Source organism: Neofelis nebulosa, chromosome 6, assembly GCF_028018385.1.
Source record: "Neofelis nebulosa isolate mNeoNeb1 chromosome 6, mNeoNeb1.pri, whole genome shotgun sequence".
In the NCBI taxonomy this organism is placed as follows: Eukaryota; Metazoa; Chordata; class Mammalia; order Carnivora; family Felidae; genus Neofelis; species Neofelis nebulosa.
Genome location: NC_080787.1, coordinates 6160696 through 6176994, shown reverse-complemented (window position 1 = coordinate 6176994; position 16299 = coordinate 6160696). Strand labels below are relative to the sequence as shown.

Below are 16299 nucleotides of genomic sequence, written 5' to 3'. Positions count from 1 at the left end.
ATTATGAACATCACTCATACAAGGAAGAAATTGTTAAAATGCCATTGACATTGAAAACTTTACATAATTGGGCCCTTCATACAAGGAAACTTTATGAACTATGTGGATATATTTGTAGGTTAGGAAAACCAGAATTTCCTAGAGAGGACACAATAGAAGCGGGATGTTGTCATCCACAAAGGATGTTATAGGTCGTTATAGATTTAGTTGTCCAGTACAAATGGAAAGGTTGTGCCTCGAATTCCAATGACTAAAAGAGGATCAGCCTTTACTCCTGCTTTCGTTCCAATGCAAAAGGTCATTTTCTAATTCTGTTGGAAATCTTTTCTATGATCTGGACAATGTAGCTCACAGACAAAGAAATGTTTTTGCAAATGTGAAAAGCTCACGAGCATCAAAAAAATGAATCAATTCCATGGCTAATAGCTTCAAATTTAAAAACATATGAGATTTTTATTTGTTTGTTTTTGAGCAAACAATTGCCAAAGACTTAAGGAAAAACATGTCAGTTAGGGTGCAGTACAAACAGATGTTTCCACAATCTCTCTCAAGACCTTAAAAATATTGAAATATCCTTAACGACTAAAGGGAAATGTTTGGGGAAAATGATGACACAGCTATAGGCATATTATGCAGACATTCATGATTAGTTTTTGTAAAATTTTAAAATCTAGGCGGGGCACCTGCGTGGCTCAGTTGGTTGAGCATCTGACTTCAGCTCAGGTCATGATCTCATGGTTGGTGAGTTTGAGCCCTGCATCCTACTCTCTGCTGTCAGCCCAGAGCCCACTTAGGATCCTCTGTCCCCCTCTCACTCTGCCCCTTGCCCACATTGCCTCTTTCCCTCTCTTTCTCTCTCTCTCTCTCTCAAAAATAAACATTAAAAAAAAAAGTAAGGGGCGCCTGGGTGGCTCAGTTGGTTGGACATCTGACTTCAGCTTAGGTCATGATCTCGTGGTCCTTGAGTTAGAGCCCTATGTTGGGCTCTGTGCTGACAGCTCGGAGCCTAGAGCCTGCTTTGGATACTGTGTCTCCCTCTCTTTCTGCCCCTCCCCTGCTCTCTGCTCGCAAAAATAAATAAAATATAAAAAAAGTAAATAAAAAAGCAAAACCGAGGCAAATTTTCCCAATATAAAATTGAGTGAAAGGCAATCCACAATATAATATTTATAAACATACTGAGATTTAGGTTGTATTCAAGAAAAGGCTGAAAGGAAATAAATCAATATTACAATAGTGGTTGTTTCTGGGGTGTGGGTAATCTTTTCCTATATTTTATATATGTCTGTGTTTTCCAAAAATTCTACAATGATCTGTACTTTTTTTTTTTTTGATATCCAAAAAGAAATCGAAGAGGCCAATAAAAAGAGATATCCTTCCTAAAACATGCAGTCAGTGTCTGTACAAAATGTTGGAATTTACGTACTTATTTGCACTTGCTATGACCCATGTCTCCATCAGTTCCTTAGCCTACTTTACTAAGAGAGCAGCGTGTACCTGTCTGCCTCCTTGCGGGCCTGTACTGATGGTCCGTGGTCATGACCAACCAGAGCTGCCAGGAACAGTTCGTCTTGTTGGGTTTCTCAGACAGACCCCAGCTAGAGCAGACCCTCTTCGTGTTTGTGCTCATCTTCTACCTTGTGACCTTGGTGGGCAACACCGTCATTATCTTGGTGTCCCGCCTGGACCCCTGCCTCCACACACCCATGTATTTCTTCCTAACCAACCTGTCCTTCCTGGATCTCTGCTTCACCACCAGTTCTGTCCCCCAGCTGCTCTTCAACTTGGGTGGTCCAGACAAGACCATCAGTTACACAGGTTGTGCCATCCAGCTCTTCATGTTCCTGGGGCTGGGTGGCACAGAATGTGTCCTCCTGGCAGTCATGGCTTATGACCGCTTCACTGCCATCTGCAAGCCCCTCCGCTACTCCATCATTATGCACCCTCGGCTCTGTTGGAAGCTGGTATCCGTGACCTGGGGGGTCGGACTTCTCAACTCCCTGGCTATGTCCCCAGTCACCATGAGGCTGCCACGATGCGGGAACTGTGAGGTTAAGCATTTCCTGTGTGAGATGCCAGCTCTGATAAAAATTGCCTGTGTGGACACTGTGGCTGTGGAGAGTACTGTTTTCATCTTATCGGTAATGATTGTCCTGGTGCCCCTGGCCCTCACCCTCGTGTCCTACAGCTGTATTGCCATGGCCGTTCTGCACATGAAGTCAGCCACGGGAAGAAGGAAGGCTTTCAACACGTGTGGCTCGCACCTCACCGTGGTCTCCTTGTTCTATGGGAATATTATCTATATGTACATGCAACCAGGAAATAATTCTTCTCAGGACCCAGGGAAATTCCTTACCCTCTTCTACAACTTGGTGACCCCCATGTTGAACCCTGTCATCTACACACTGAGAAATAAGGATGTAAAGGGTGCCTTGAGGAGACTTGTGTCCAGAAAGTAAGGTGACGGTGACTTTTCCTGTCTGCTTCTTTTACTTAGTTAACAGAAATAAATAATTCTTGTAGTGTAATTTTAAGATTCATTTAAGCATTCCAACCTACCCAATAGAAATGCGCAGGAATGGAGTTTGGGGATAAGTATTATAAAGCCCCAGTAAGATTCTCAGGATAAACTAGGTTAGACATAAATTTTAATTTGCATAATATCTTATGTCTACCTTAGAAATCATCCTTCCTTCTCCTTTCCAAACTGGTCACATCTAATTAAAATCCAACAAAACTGTGAATCAATGCTTCAGTACTGTGGATTGGCTGACTGAAGTTATGCACACATAAAATCATCTGATGATTTTTTGCTTACTGGTATTTTGTATAATTGTCATTTTTATCACGGAATTGAGCTGACGGAGTGCCAAATACAAGACTTTTGTCTTCTCACATCTTTAAATTTCACTGCCTGGAGAAGATAGAGCCATTAGCCTCGACACAGCCTATATCATTTAAATAATTTGAGCTGAACACTGTTTCACTCAGCTGTATTAAAATCACCTGGACACACTTCCTGTTAGGAGAGGGAGTCAGCATGGAGGAGAAGTAGGGGGACCCGAAGTTCTCTCGTCCCTCAAACAGCTATGTTGAGGCCAGAAAGCTCGGAATTCCAGGCATCTTGGCTACAGAGTGACAGAGATGTTTTCAGGGACCCATGGGGACAGCCTGGTGGGCCTAGGGGCACGACTGCGAACTAGGGGAGATAAAACAGGCGGTGTAGGCACGGAGGGGAGGGACCTCTTCTGCAGAGAGACACAGGGAAGAGAAAGAGCGGCAGTGGAAGTGCAGGACTGGGTCTGGACGAGAGAAAAACCACAGGTCTGGGGAGCAGAGACTGGGGTGGCACCATTCTTCTCCCCATCACCACACGCCGGGGCTTCAGGGATGGGGCAGCAGGGCCACAGAGGAGGTGGGACCCCGTACACCAAACCCTGACCGCACCCCACCTGCTAACCGCAGATCCACAGGAGCGGCATTGACACTGACCGAACTTGATGGCCCCTCCCCCAGGTCAGCGCTGTCACCGGCTCCATGGCGCCATCAGATATCTGTCCAGCACTTTTGCATTTTCTGACTTGATTCTTGAACAATTCTTATTATATATACATTATTGTTTTCTTCCTCTTCTTCCTCTTATTTCTTCCTTTCTCAAGTCTAGCTGTTGGTTTGTTTAAGCAGACATTTTTAATCTGTTCTGTTTACACCTCTTCTGTATTACCTTCTTTATTTTCCTCTCTCCCTGGATTAAGCTACATAGTTTCCCTGATTCTCTGCTGGGTCAATTTTTTTTTTCTTTTTTTACTTTTCTTTTTCCCCACCCCTGTCATTTCTCTTTGTATGGGATAAGGTTTCTTCCACCCTCCCCATCCCCCCCTCCCACCTTTTAAATTTTTTCCAGGGTTACTTTAATGAACAAATCACACTTGGTGGAAAGTTCAAAAAGCCACTACAAGTAGGGACATAAAGCAACCAGAGTCACAACAACAGAGCACACAATACACTCCAAAAACACCTCCTGAAGGGCCAGGCCTTAGATAGCATTATGGCCCCTTTTTAATATAGTAGTGCTCACAAGTGCAGGACACATAACAAGCCATTAAAACAAGTAAAAGACAGAAAACTAGCCAATATGAAATGTAAGAATTCTCCTCAAAAGAAATTCCAGGAAGAAATGACACCTAGAGAATTGCTAACAACAGATGTAAAACAATATATGTGATCAAGAATTTAGAATAGTAGCCATAAGATTAGTTGCTGGGCTTGAAAAAAGCATAGGAGACAGCAGAGAATCTATTGCTGCAGACCTCAAGGAACTAAGAGTTATGATGAATTAAGAAATCCTGTAAATGACATGTAAAATAAACTAGAGGCAGTGACAGCAAGGAAGGAGGAAGCAGAGGGGAAACTAAGTGAAACAGAAGGTAAAGTTATGGAAAAAGATGAAGCCGAGAAAACCATAGATAAGAAATATGAGACCAGGAGGGGAGAATTAGACAACTAGGTGATTCAATGAATCGTAGTAATATTCCATGTCATCAGAGTTCCAGAGGAAGAGGAGGAGATTGAGAAAGGGGCAGAAGGTTTACCTGAACAAATTATAGCTGAGAACCTCCCTAATCTGGGAAGGAAGGAAGACATCTACATCCAGGAGGCACAGAGAACTCCCTTCAGATTCAACAAGAATAGGCCTTCTCCATGGCATATGATAGTGAAAATGGCCAAATACAAATATAAAGAGAGACTTCTGAAAGCAGCTAGGGACAAACGAGCCTTAACCCACAAGGGGAGACGCATAAGGGTAGTACACACCTGTCCACTGAAATTTCGTAGGCCAGAAGGGAGTGGCAGGAAATATTCAGTGTGCTGAATAGGAAAAACATGCAGCCAAGAATCCTTTATCCAGCAAGGGATTCTGTCACTCAGAATGGAAGGAGAGATAAAGGCTTTCCCAGGCAAACAAAAACTGAAGGAGTTCATGACCACTAAACAAACCCTGAAGGAGATCCTATAGGGGATTCTGTGAGTGGAACACTGCAAAGACCACAAAGGACTAGAGACATCACCAGAAGCATGATACCTACAGATAACACAATGACACTAAATCCATAGCTTTCAATAATAGCTCTAAATGTACATGGTTAAAATGCCCCAATCAAAATACATAGGGTATCAGAATGGATAGAAAACAAAATCCATCCATATGCTGTCTACAAGAGGTCAATTTTAGACCTGAGGACACCTTCAGCTTGAAAGTGAGGGGATGGAGAACCATCTATCATGCTACTTGAAGTCAAAAGAATGCTGGAGTAGCCATCCTTATATCAGACAAACTAGATTTTTAAATAAAGACTGTAACAAGAGGTGAAGACAGGCATTATATCATAATTATGGGGTCTGTCTATCAAGAAGAGTTAAAAATTTTAAATGTTTATGCCCCCAACTTGAAACTTCCAAATATATATATCAGTTAATCATAAACATAGCAATCTTATTGGTAAGAATATGGTAATTGCAGGGGACTTTAATACTCCACTTACAACAATGGACAGATCATGTAGGCAGAAAATCAATAAAGAAACAATGGCCCTGAATGATACACTGGACCAGATGGACTGGACAGATATATTCAGAACTCTTCATCCAAAGGCAGCAGAACACACATTCTTTTTGAGTGCACATGAAACATTCTCCTAGATAGGTCACATACTGGGTCACAAAACAGCCCTCAATGAATATAAAATAATTGAGATCATATCATAATCTCAATGCTAGGAAACTTGAAATCAACCACAAGAAAAAATTTGGAAAGACTCCAAATGTATGGAGGTTAAAGAACATCCTACTAAAGAATGAATGGGTCAACTGGGAATTAAATAAGAAATTTAAATATATATGGAAGCAAATGAAAATGAAAACACGACCGTCCAAACCCTTTGGAATGCAACAAAGGCAGTACTGGAGGAAAATACATTGCAATCCAGGCCTATCTCAAGAAACAAAAAAATCCCAAATATAAAACCTAACTGTACACCTAAAGGAACTAGGAGCAGAAGAGCAAAGAAATCCCAAAGCATGCAGAAGAAGAGAAATAATAAAGATTAGAGCAGAAATAATAACAATATGGAATCCAAATAAAGCCACTAGAAGAAATCAATGAGTCCAAGAGTTATTTTGGAAGAAATAAACAAAATTGATAAACCCCTAGCTGGAGTTCTCCAACAGAAAAGAGAGAGAACCCAAAGGGATAAAATCATGATTGAAAGAGGAGAGAGATCACAACTAACACCACACAAATACAGACAATTATTAGAGAATACCATGAAAAAGTATATGCCAACAGATTGGACAACCTGGAAAAAATGGACAAATTCCTAGACACCAACACACTACCAAAATTCAAACGGGAAGAAATAGAAAATTTGAACAGACCCATAATCACTAAGGAAATTGAATCAGTTATCAAAAATCTCCCAACAAATGAGTCCTGGGCCAGATGGCTTTCCTGGGGAATTCTACCAGACATTTAAAACGGAGTTAATAACTATCCTTCTCAGGTGGTTCCAAAATATAGAAATAGAAGGAAAGCTCCCAGACTGATTCTATGAAACCAGCATGACCTAGATTCCCAAACCAGACAGAGACCCACTAAAAAGGAGAATTACAGGTCAATATGGCTGATGAACACGGATGCAAAAATTTTCAACAAGATGCTAGCAAATTGAGTTCAACAGTATATTAAAAGAATTATTCACCATGATCAAGTGGGATTCAATCCTGGGCTGCAGGACAGGTTCAATACTTGCCAGTCAATTGGTGTGATACATCAGATCAGTAGAAGAAAGAATAAGAACCATATGATCCTGACAATCGATGCAGAAAAACCACTTGATAAAATACAGCATTCTTTCTTAATAAAAACCCTCAAGAAAGTCGGGATAGAAGGAACATACCTAAACATGATAAAAGCCATATATGAAAAGCCCACAGCTAATATCATCCTCAATGGGGAAAAACTGAGAACTTTCCCCCTAAGATCAGGAACACGACAGTGATGTCCACTCTCACCACTGCTGTTTAACATAGTGTTGCAAGTCCTAGCCTCAGGAATCAGACAACAAAATGAAATAAAAGGCATCCAAATTAGCAAAGAAGATGTCAAACTTTTACTTTTCACAGTGGACATGATACTCCTCATGGAAAACCTGCTAGAGCTGATCCATGAATTCAGCAAAGTTGCAGGATAGAAAATCAATGTACAGAAATCAGTTGCATTTCTATACACCAATAGTGAGGCAGCAAAAGAGAAATCAAGAAATCAGTCCCATTTACAACTACATCAGGAACCATAAAATACCTAGGAATAAACTTAACCAAAGATGTAAAATGCCTGTATGCTGAAAACTATAGAAAACTTATGAAAGCATCTGAAGGATACTTGAAGGAATGGAACAACATTCCATGCTCATGGATTGGAACAACAAATATTGTTAAAATGTCAACTCCACCCAAAGCAATCTACACATTCGATGCAATCCCAATCAAAATTGCACTGGCATTCTTCTCAGAACAGGAACAAACAACCCTAAAATTTGTACAGAAACACGAAAGACCCCAAATAGCCAAACTTATGTTGAAAAAAAAAACCAAAGGGGGAGGCATCACGATTCCTGACTTTAGCCTCTACTACAAAGCTGTAGTCATCAAGACAGTAGGGTACTGGCACAAAAACAGACACATAGACCAATAGAACAGAATAGAGAACCCAGAATTGGACTCACAAATCTATGGCCAAGTAATTTTGACAAAGCAGGATAGAGCATCCTATGGAAAAAAGACAGTCTCTTTAGCAAATGGTGCTGGGAGAACCGGACAGGAACACGCAGAAGAATGGACCTGGAACACTTTCTTATACCATACAAAAAATAAACTCAAAATGGATGAAAATCCTAAACATAAGATAGGAAGCCATCAAAATCCTAGAGGAGAAAACAGGCAACCTCTTTGACCTAAGCTGCAGCAATTTGTTGCTCAACTTGTCTCTAAAAGCAAGGGAATTAAAAGCAAAAATGAACTATTGGGACCTCATCAAGATAAAAACCTTCTGCACTGCAAAGGAAACAATCAACAAAACTAAAAGACAAGCAATGGAATTGGAGAAGATATTAGGAAATGACATATCGGATTAACGGTTAGTATCCAAAACCTATAAAGAACTTAAGATAATCAACACCTCAAGAACAAATAATCCAGTGAAGACAGGGGCAAAACACATGAACAGATACTTTTCCAAAGAAGACACCCAGATGGCGAAGAGACACATAAAAAAATGTTCAACATCACTCATCATCAGGGAAATACAATTCAAAACCACACTAAGATATCACCTCATGCCAGTCAGAGTGGCTAAAATGAACAAATCAGGAGACTATAGAGGCTGGAGAGGTTGTGGAGAAATGGGAACCCTCTTGCACTATTTGTGGGAATGCAAACTGGTGTAGCCACTCTGGAAGACAGTGTGGAGATTTCTCAAAAATTAAAAATAGATCTACCCTATGACCCAGCAATAGCACTGCTAGGAATTTACCCAAGGGATACAGGAGTGCAGATGCACAGGGGCACTTGTACCCGAATGTTTATAGCAGCACTTTCAACAATACCCAAATTATGGAAAGAGCCTAAATGTCCATCAACTGATGAATGGATAAAGAAATTGTGGTTTATATACACAATGGAATACTACTTGGCCATGAGAAAGAATGAAATATGGCCTTTTCTGGCAACGTGGATGGAACTGAGAGTGTTATGCTAAGTGAAATAAGTCATACAGAGAAAGACAGACACCATATGTTTTCACTCCTATGTGGATCCTGAGAAACTTAACAGAAGACCATGGGGGAGGGGAAGGAAAAAAAAAAGTTAAGAGAGGGAGAAGCAAACCATAAGAGACTCTTAAAAACTGAGAATAAACTGAGGGTTGATGGGGAGTGTGAGGGAGGGGAGGCTGGGTGATGGGCATTGAGGAGGGCACCTGTTGGGAAGAGCACTGGGTGTTGTATGGAAACCAGTTTGACAAGAAATTTCATATTAAAAAAAAGAACCATTATAGCAAAGTTTATATATGGGGGATGTGAAATTTTTGCATAATAAAAACCACTTATTAAAAATAACAGAGAAAAAGGACATGATCCTTGAGCAACGTCTTGAATTAGTAATGGAACATGGTGTATGGGAAAATAGTACCTTTCAAATGAAGCAAAGTAATAGAATAATAAATGCATAATAGAATGCTGGCCCCAAGCTGATATGGTGTATCCAGTGATTAATACATTGTGGGTTTTTTCCCACAACTAGAGGGTCCATAGAACAAATACACCTTCATATGTGTATGTATAAAAAGGTGTGCTTTTTATTTAATCTTGCAGACAATGGTTGCCAAAAGTATTTTTAAGCAAGGAATGATGTGGTTGTGTTGCTTTGAGGAAAAATAATTCAGATAATGTTGTAGAAGTTTAGAGTTGGTTTGGTTACAAGATCTCTTAAGAGATAAATGGTTTGGCAAGGAGAAAAAGATCTTACTGACACATTGATAACAAATGGAAAATGTGTTCTGGAGAGTGAATGTATTCTAAAAATATGTCAGAGAAAATGAACAAGGCTTAGGTTCCGTGTTAGGATGAAAACGGAGGGAAGACTCAAGAATAATTAAGGGGAGGGCACCTGGATGGCTCAGATGGTTAAGTGTCAGACTCTTTGTTTCAGATCAGGTCATGATCCCATGGTTCACGATCGAGCCCTGCATTGGGTTCCGTGCTGATGGAATGGAGCCTGCTTGGAGTTCTCTCTCTCCCCTGCTCTATCTCTGCCCCTTCCTAGATAATGCTTTATCTCTTTCTCTCAAATTAAATAAATTAATTTCAAAAAATAGTTCAGGGGGTTCTCACTAAGGTTGCTGTCGGTTTGGTATTGAGATTCTGAAATTCTAACCTGTAGAATGGCAATTGTTTTCAGAACATGAAACATCAGAAATTTTACAGTTCACAAATAATCCACATGTATATAGCCAAGATTCCATTTGTTTTAGGATGGAACTCAAGAGGGGGTCTAAACTGTGGATGTGGATTGCAGATTTATCAACAGAGATTTCTAGATAGACGGTAGTTCAAGCCATAGAAAAGACAAAATATCTCAGAAACAGCGTAGAGAGAGAAGAGAAGCAAGGATAGAACGTTAGGAAAGCAAAACATTGAAGTTTGTGCCCAGGGAGAAAGAGCTGAGAATCAAGGGCCCACAAAATAACAGGAAAAGAGAGAGAAGCCAATGGACAGCACAGTTTCATGAAGGATGGGACGCCATATTACACCAAGTAAGACAACGGTGAGCTCATCTGCTTTGTGCAATGGAAGAACAGTAAAGGTTTTACAGAAAACCGCTTCAACAGAGTGGTAGGGGGAGAAGGAACAAAGAACATTTGGAAGTGATGATAGAAGGATAAAAAGCATGAATAGTTTGTGTCCAGTCACAAAAAGATGAAATTAATGGAAGACAACAGCTAGAAGAAAATGGGGCAGAGAGAGGGTTTTAAGTCCAATTTTATTTTTCTTATAGGATAGAGGAGCATATGTTTAGATGATGAACAAACAGATAGTGGGATATAAGAAGTTGAAGAACGAAGAGAGATAACAGGGTAAAAAGGTCTCATAAAGTTGGAAGGTAATAGAGTTGATTACACCATTGGAAAATAATTTTCTTCAGTGACTCAGTAACAAAGAAAGGATATGACTAACATGAGGGGGAAAGGCTCAGGAATTTCTTCTTCTAAGTAGGAAAAGATGACAGTTCTGAAAACAAGGGGGGGACTCTAAAGACTGGCCCTGGGGATATAATGTACAGTATGGGAGCTACAGTCAATAACACTATCTTGTATACTCGTAAATTGCTAAGAGAAGAGATCTTAGAAGTTTTCCTCACAAGAACAAAAGGCCACTATGTGCAGGAACAGATGTTACCCAGACTTCTTGTGGTGATCATTCCACAATATATACCAGGATCGAATCATTACGTTGTATGCCTCAAACTAAAAGTACGTTGTATGAAAATTGTACCTCAACTTGTACCTCAAAATTGTACCTAACAAAAAGTAGTGTAACCAATAGTATTAAATAGTACTGGTAAATGGAAGTTAGGAAGAGACAGTCGTTTCACTCCTAGTCAATTTGGTGGGAAAAGATTGACTACCTGCTCATCTCCAGAGCCTCCCTTCCTCTTTGGCTGCCTCTGGGGAGCCAAACTCTGTATACTTCGACTGAGGCTAATGACTTACATTGGGCAGGACCCTCCTGGGGCCACTAAAAATACACACATCCTCAGTCCCTAGAGCACGTACTTTGACTTTGGTGGCTTACAAAAAAACATCCCTCAGATATAATACTAGCCCTTTCATTCATGGGCAGATTCCAAAGTGTGTTTAGCTGCAGGCCCCACCGTCCACGCTCAACTACACCTCCTCGCATGTGCCAAAACACTCTGCAATGAGTGGACGATCTTCCAGGTAAACCCTGGGGATGACAGAACCTATGCTAACAGTAATGATGGAGAGAAGCGTTACTACCTTGAACAGAGCCTGAGCAGTGAGTAATTGTGTCTGCCCTTGCCTCTCAGAGTCACCATTCTCAAGGTTTGTCCTGTTGAAAGTTGCCATATTGTAAATTCACGAATCTGTTTTTATTCTAAGGGTTCTGTTCTACCTATTAGATCCCCTAACACTTTCCTACAGATCAATGACCACACACCACTGGGAAGTGTCTAAGTGTCCTAGCTTTCACGGGGACAGTGGTCATATACTTTCATCTGCAGGACCTTCCCTTTCCCATCCATATGCCAATCTCTTCACTTCATACAACTGTAGTGGTTCTTCAAAGACCAGTGGCTGCTTCCAAAAGTCAGGTGGATATCTGTTATCTTTGTTATTCTTCCTTGGAAAGAGAGGCCATGCTCTCACTCTAACGCTCATTCAAATGTTACTAAGAAGATGTGAGATTCTTTCCTTTGCTGCTGATTCCTTACACCCAGGAAGTTGATGGTGCTGCCTGCAGAACTGGTGTCTGTGGGTGAGTTGCTCTTTCCCGACAGTAAGTTCTAGATGGAGGAGCAATGTGACCTCCAGGTTAGCTGATTACCACTTCACTGGAGAGAGTGAAAGACTGTAAGTGTTTTCTCTTCCAGCTCAAACCAAATGCTCGGTGGCAGATCCCACAAGCATGGAATCTGTGTTTATGTTTCAGATCTGTGAGTGTAACAAACAGGTCTATAGGACAATTGCCTTCATTGGATATTCATGCCAGATACGGGGAGTCAGTGTTTCCCACTACTGTAGGCTTCTGCTCCAGGAATAAGAGAATACGAGAACTTGAAATCAGATAGAACTCAGAGCCGCATCTTGGTCTTACCACTGCATGCAGGTGTTTATTTATAATAAAGAACTGTTATCATTTCACAGGCATATGTATATTCTACTATTGCAATTCGGTTGAATTGTGACCCTTGCAAACCTCCCCCACCAGAAAAGTGGTTGAAACCCTAAACCTCAGTTCAGATTAATATGGGACTTTATGTGAAAACAAGGTTCCTGCAAACATATTCAAGTTCAGATGAGGTTACACTCATCAGGGCGTGCTCTAACACAAAGTGACTGGTATTTCTATAAGAAGGACAGAGTAGACAGGTGAAGGAGAATGCCATCTGCCTACAGAGGCAGTAGTTGAAATCCTGCAGCCACAACTCAACGAAACCCCAGAACTGCCAGCAAAAGAGCCACCAGAGACTAGAAAGGTCCAAAGATGTATATTCTCCCTGACAGGTTTCAGAAGCCCTGCCAGTATCTTCGTGTTGGACTTGTGTCCTCCTGACATATGAGACAGTGCATTCCTGCTGTCCTGAGGACGGACCTGGTTAGTCCTGGTTAGACCTTGGTTATCAAGACTAGGAAAATAATACAGCATATGGAAATTCATGTGAAAATGTTTATGTCAACTTAATTCTTCCCTTCTAGGCACGATGCATTTTACACACTTCCTAGCAGAATATATGTTTTCTCGGTTCCGATCACTTTCTCTGCATCACTGAGAAGAACAAAATCATTGAGAATCAAGTTCTTGGCTGAGTGATGAGCTGTTTTGTTGATCTCCCAGAAATATTGTAAACCCTGTGGGAGCCTTCTTCTGGGCACCACGATGGCCTGCAGAAGCCCCTTCTCTCATACTTACAGCATATGGATAGAGGGAAGACGCAGAGGTAAGTCCCAATAACATGTGACAAATTCTACTGACTAGTGCCCTTTGTATGATTCTGCATATTTTGGACCAAGGCCTGATCATGTGGAAGATATAGACGTTAAGAGCCAGGCTGTTGCTACAGACAAGCAAGGACTGAGGAAGCTTCTTCAATATGAGACAATGGATCTTTTGGAACATAAACCTCCCAGGGTTCGACAAAGAGCTAAAATCATCATAACTCCTATTTCTTAAATTTTTTTTTTCGACGTTTTTTATTTGTATTTTTGGGACAGAGAGAGACAGAGCATGAATGGGGGAGGGGCAGAGAGAGAGGGAGACACAGAATCGGAAACAGGCTCCAGGCTCCGAGCCATCAGCCCAGAGCCTGACGCGGGGCTCGAACTCACGGACCGCGAGATCGTGACCTGGCTGAAGTCAGACGCTTAACCGACTGCGCCACCCAGGCGCCCCCATAACTCCTATTTCTTATTGAAAGCTAGAAACATTATGTCATTTATTTGAAGGGGGCAGTTGGGGTGGGAGTGTAGTCTTGAGAATCTCAAAGGTTATTAGTGGTAGACTTATACTTATGATCCTGGTATTCTGTTTCTTACTTTACTGCATTTTTAAACTTATTTTCTCAAATTCATTTTACCCTTCAGCAACACAGCAACAACAGCCAAACAAGCAGTGAGAGGATTTAGGAATAAAAGGATAAATGGACCAAGAATCCTAAAGGAAGCATAATAGAGAGGTGACTGAAGCTCCGCTTGGCTCGTCATTGATTTTGCTACTGGAAAAGTTACATTTAAAAATATAGAGTTCTGCAAGGTTCCATACAACCTAGCTTTTGGGGAAAAAATCCTAGAATTTGAATAATCAAGACTATCTACTTGTTCAGGATCCTTTGCTTTGCTATTGTCTCTGAGTGTCTATAAACCCTAGACTCACATTCAATAGCCTGTTCAAGTTCATAATCTTCTTTCCTATTGTGATTCATTCAACAAAGACTGTTTGGGACTCTAGTACATGCCAGATTCTTTTCAATCTCTTCATGAGATATTACTCTTGTCCAGGTTGTATTTACTATTAAACTTGCCTCACATGGCATAGGGGGAAGGGAGGTTATTTCTAAGAGCAAGCCCAGTTATTTTGCTGGAAACAGAATGATTCACGTGACGTTGGCATTTATAGGAAGTACAGACTGAGATGCTGTAAAAAATATTTCTCCACTACACTAAAAAAGTTGGAAAGGGAGTTGTAATGTGAGACAAAAGAAAATGAAACATTGGATTGATGATTTCCTGCTATGTTACTGAAATTGCTGTCAGTGATAATTAGTCAGGCTTAGTCATCCTGCAAAGTGAACACTGGGCACGATGAATTCTTCAATCATTTCCAATAGATGCTTCCCAATCATAACCACGATTTCAGGCTCCATTCCCAGCGTTCATTAGTTTATGCATCAAAATGTATTGTTCCCCTTGTATAAAATTGGTAATGGGAAATTTCTCTCTCTAGGCACTTTCAGAAAACACATTTTTTCTCCCCACAAATTAGAAGTAGGGGAGCGAGACGCATGTATTTCAATTCTTGATGGCAAACAAACATAGAGGGAAGGGACAGTGCAAATTTGCACCTTACTCAGAACGACTAGATTAATTTTTTTGAGAAACTACAGTTACCTTCAGTGTTCATGCATTCACGAAAAGACACTGTCCCTGCTGCTCAAAAGCCCAGGTTGGGGAGTCAGTCTGAACCCTGGTGAGTGCCCCTGGGAAACTTACTGAACCTCCTTCACACTCACCTCGCTCATCCAGTCAACAGAGATCAGGAACGTGCCAACCTCAGACAGTCACTGGGAGAAAGTGCACCCACGTCTAGGGCAGTGCCTGAAACACAGAAGATGCTCCCGTTCAGGGGCTGTTTATCACCCCGTCGCTCCCCAGCAAGGAAGGGTGTGTGCAAACTCTCAGGCCTCCACCCAGACTCCACGCGCCCACTCTGGGAAAACAGGGCTGGACTGAAGCTGCAAGAGAAAACAGGGAGTCCTGCTAACTGTGCAGACTGAGTGCCATGGAAAGAGCGAATGGCAGCACCTCCTCAGGATTCCTCCTCCTGGGCTTCTCCGACAGGCCAAAGCTGGAGACGCCTCTCTTTGTGGTCATCCTGATGGGCTACGTCCTGAGCTGCCTAGGCAATGGCACCATTATACTCCTGTCGCTGCGGGACCCTCGCCTGCACACCCCCATGTATTGCTTCCTCTCCAACCTCTCTTTCATGGACCTGTGTCTGACCACCTGCACCGTCCCTCAGACTCTGGCCAACCTCAAGGGGCGGGACAAGACTATCACCTATGGCGGCTGCGTGAGCCAGCTCCTCATCGCCCTGGGGCTCGGGGGCGTGGAGTGTGTGCTCTTGTCGGTCATGGCCTATGACCGCTACGCCGCCGTGTGCCGCCCACTGCACTACCTGATCATCATGCACCCGCAGCTCTGCCTGCGCCTGGTCCTAACTGCTTGGCTCACAGGGTTCGGCAACTCGGTGCTACAGACGGCCCTGACCATGACCCTGCCCCTGTGCGGGAGAAACCAGGTGGACCATTTCTTCTGTGAAGTGCCGGTGATGCTCAAGCTGGCCTGCGCCGACACCTCCTTCAACGAGGCTGAACTCTTCGCGGTCAGTGTCTTCTTCCTCGTGGTGCCTCTGTCGCTCATCTTAGTGTCCTACGGCCACATCACCAGGGCCGTCCTGAAGATCAAGTCGGCCCGGGGCAGGCGGAAGGCCTTCGGAACCTGCGGTTCCCACCTGATGGTGGTGGTCATCTTCTTTGGCACGCTCATCTCCATGTACCTCCAGCCTCCCTCCAGCTACTCGCAGGATGTCAACAAAAGCATTGCGCTCTTCTACACTCTGGTGACTCCCCTACTGAATCCCCTCATTTACACTCTGAGGAACAAGGAGGTCAAGGGGGCGCTGAGGAGACTGCTGAGAGGAACCACAGGCTCCAGAGGGAGCTAAT

General features: G+C 42.3%; 2 protein-coding genes across 2 annotated transcripts; both read left to right on the top strand.

Moving 5' to 3' along the window:
• The first annotated feature begins 1523 nt into the window (after window positions 1-1523).
• LOC131513401 (olfactory receptor 2W3-like) lies at window positions 1524-2459 on the top strand. Its single transcript, XM_058732587.1, has one exon. The coding sequence runs from the start codon at window positions 1539-1541 to the stop codon at window positions 2457-2459; it is 921 nt and encodes a 306-aa protein (XP_058588570.1). The 5' UTR covers window positions 1524-1538.
• A 12834-nt stretch (window positions 2460-15293) lies between these two features.
• Window positions 15294-16299, top strand: LOC131513400 (putative olfactory receptor 2B8). The gene has a single exon (XM_058732586.1). It carries the CDS (start codon window positions 15354-15356, stop codon window positions 16296-16298), a length of 945 nt encoding a protein of 314 aa, XP_058588569.1. The 5' UTR covers window positions 15294-15353; the 3' UTR covers window position 16299.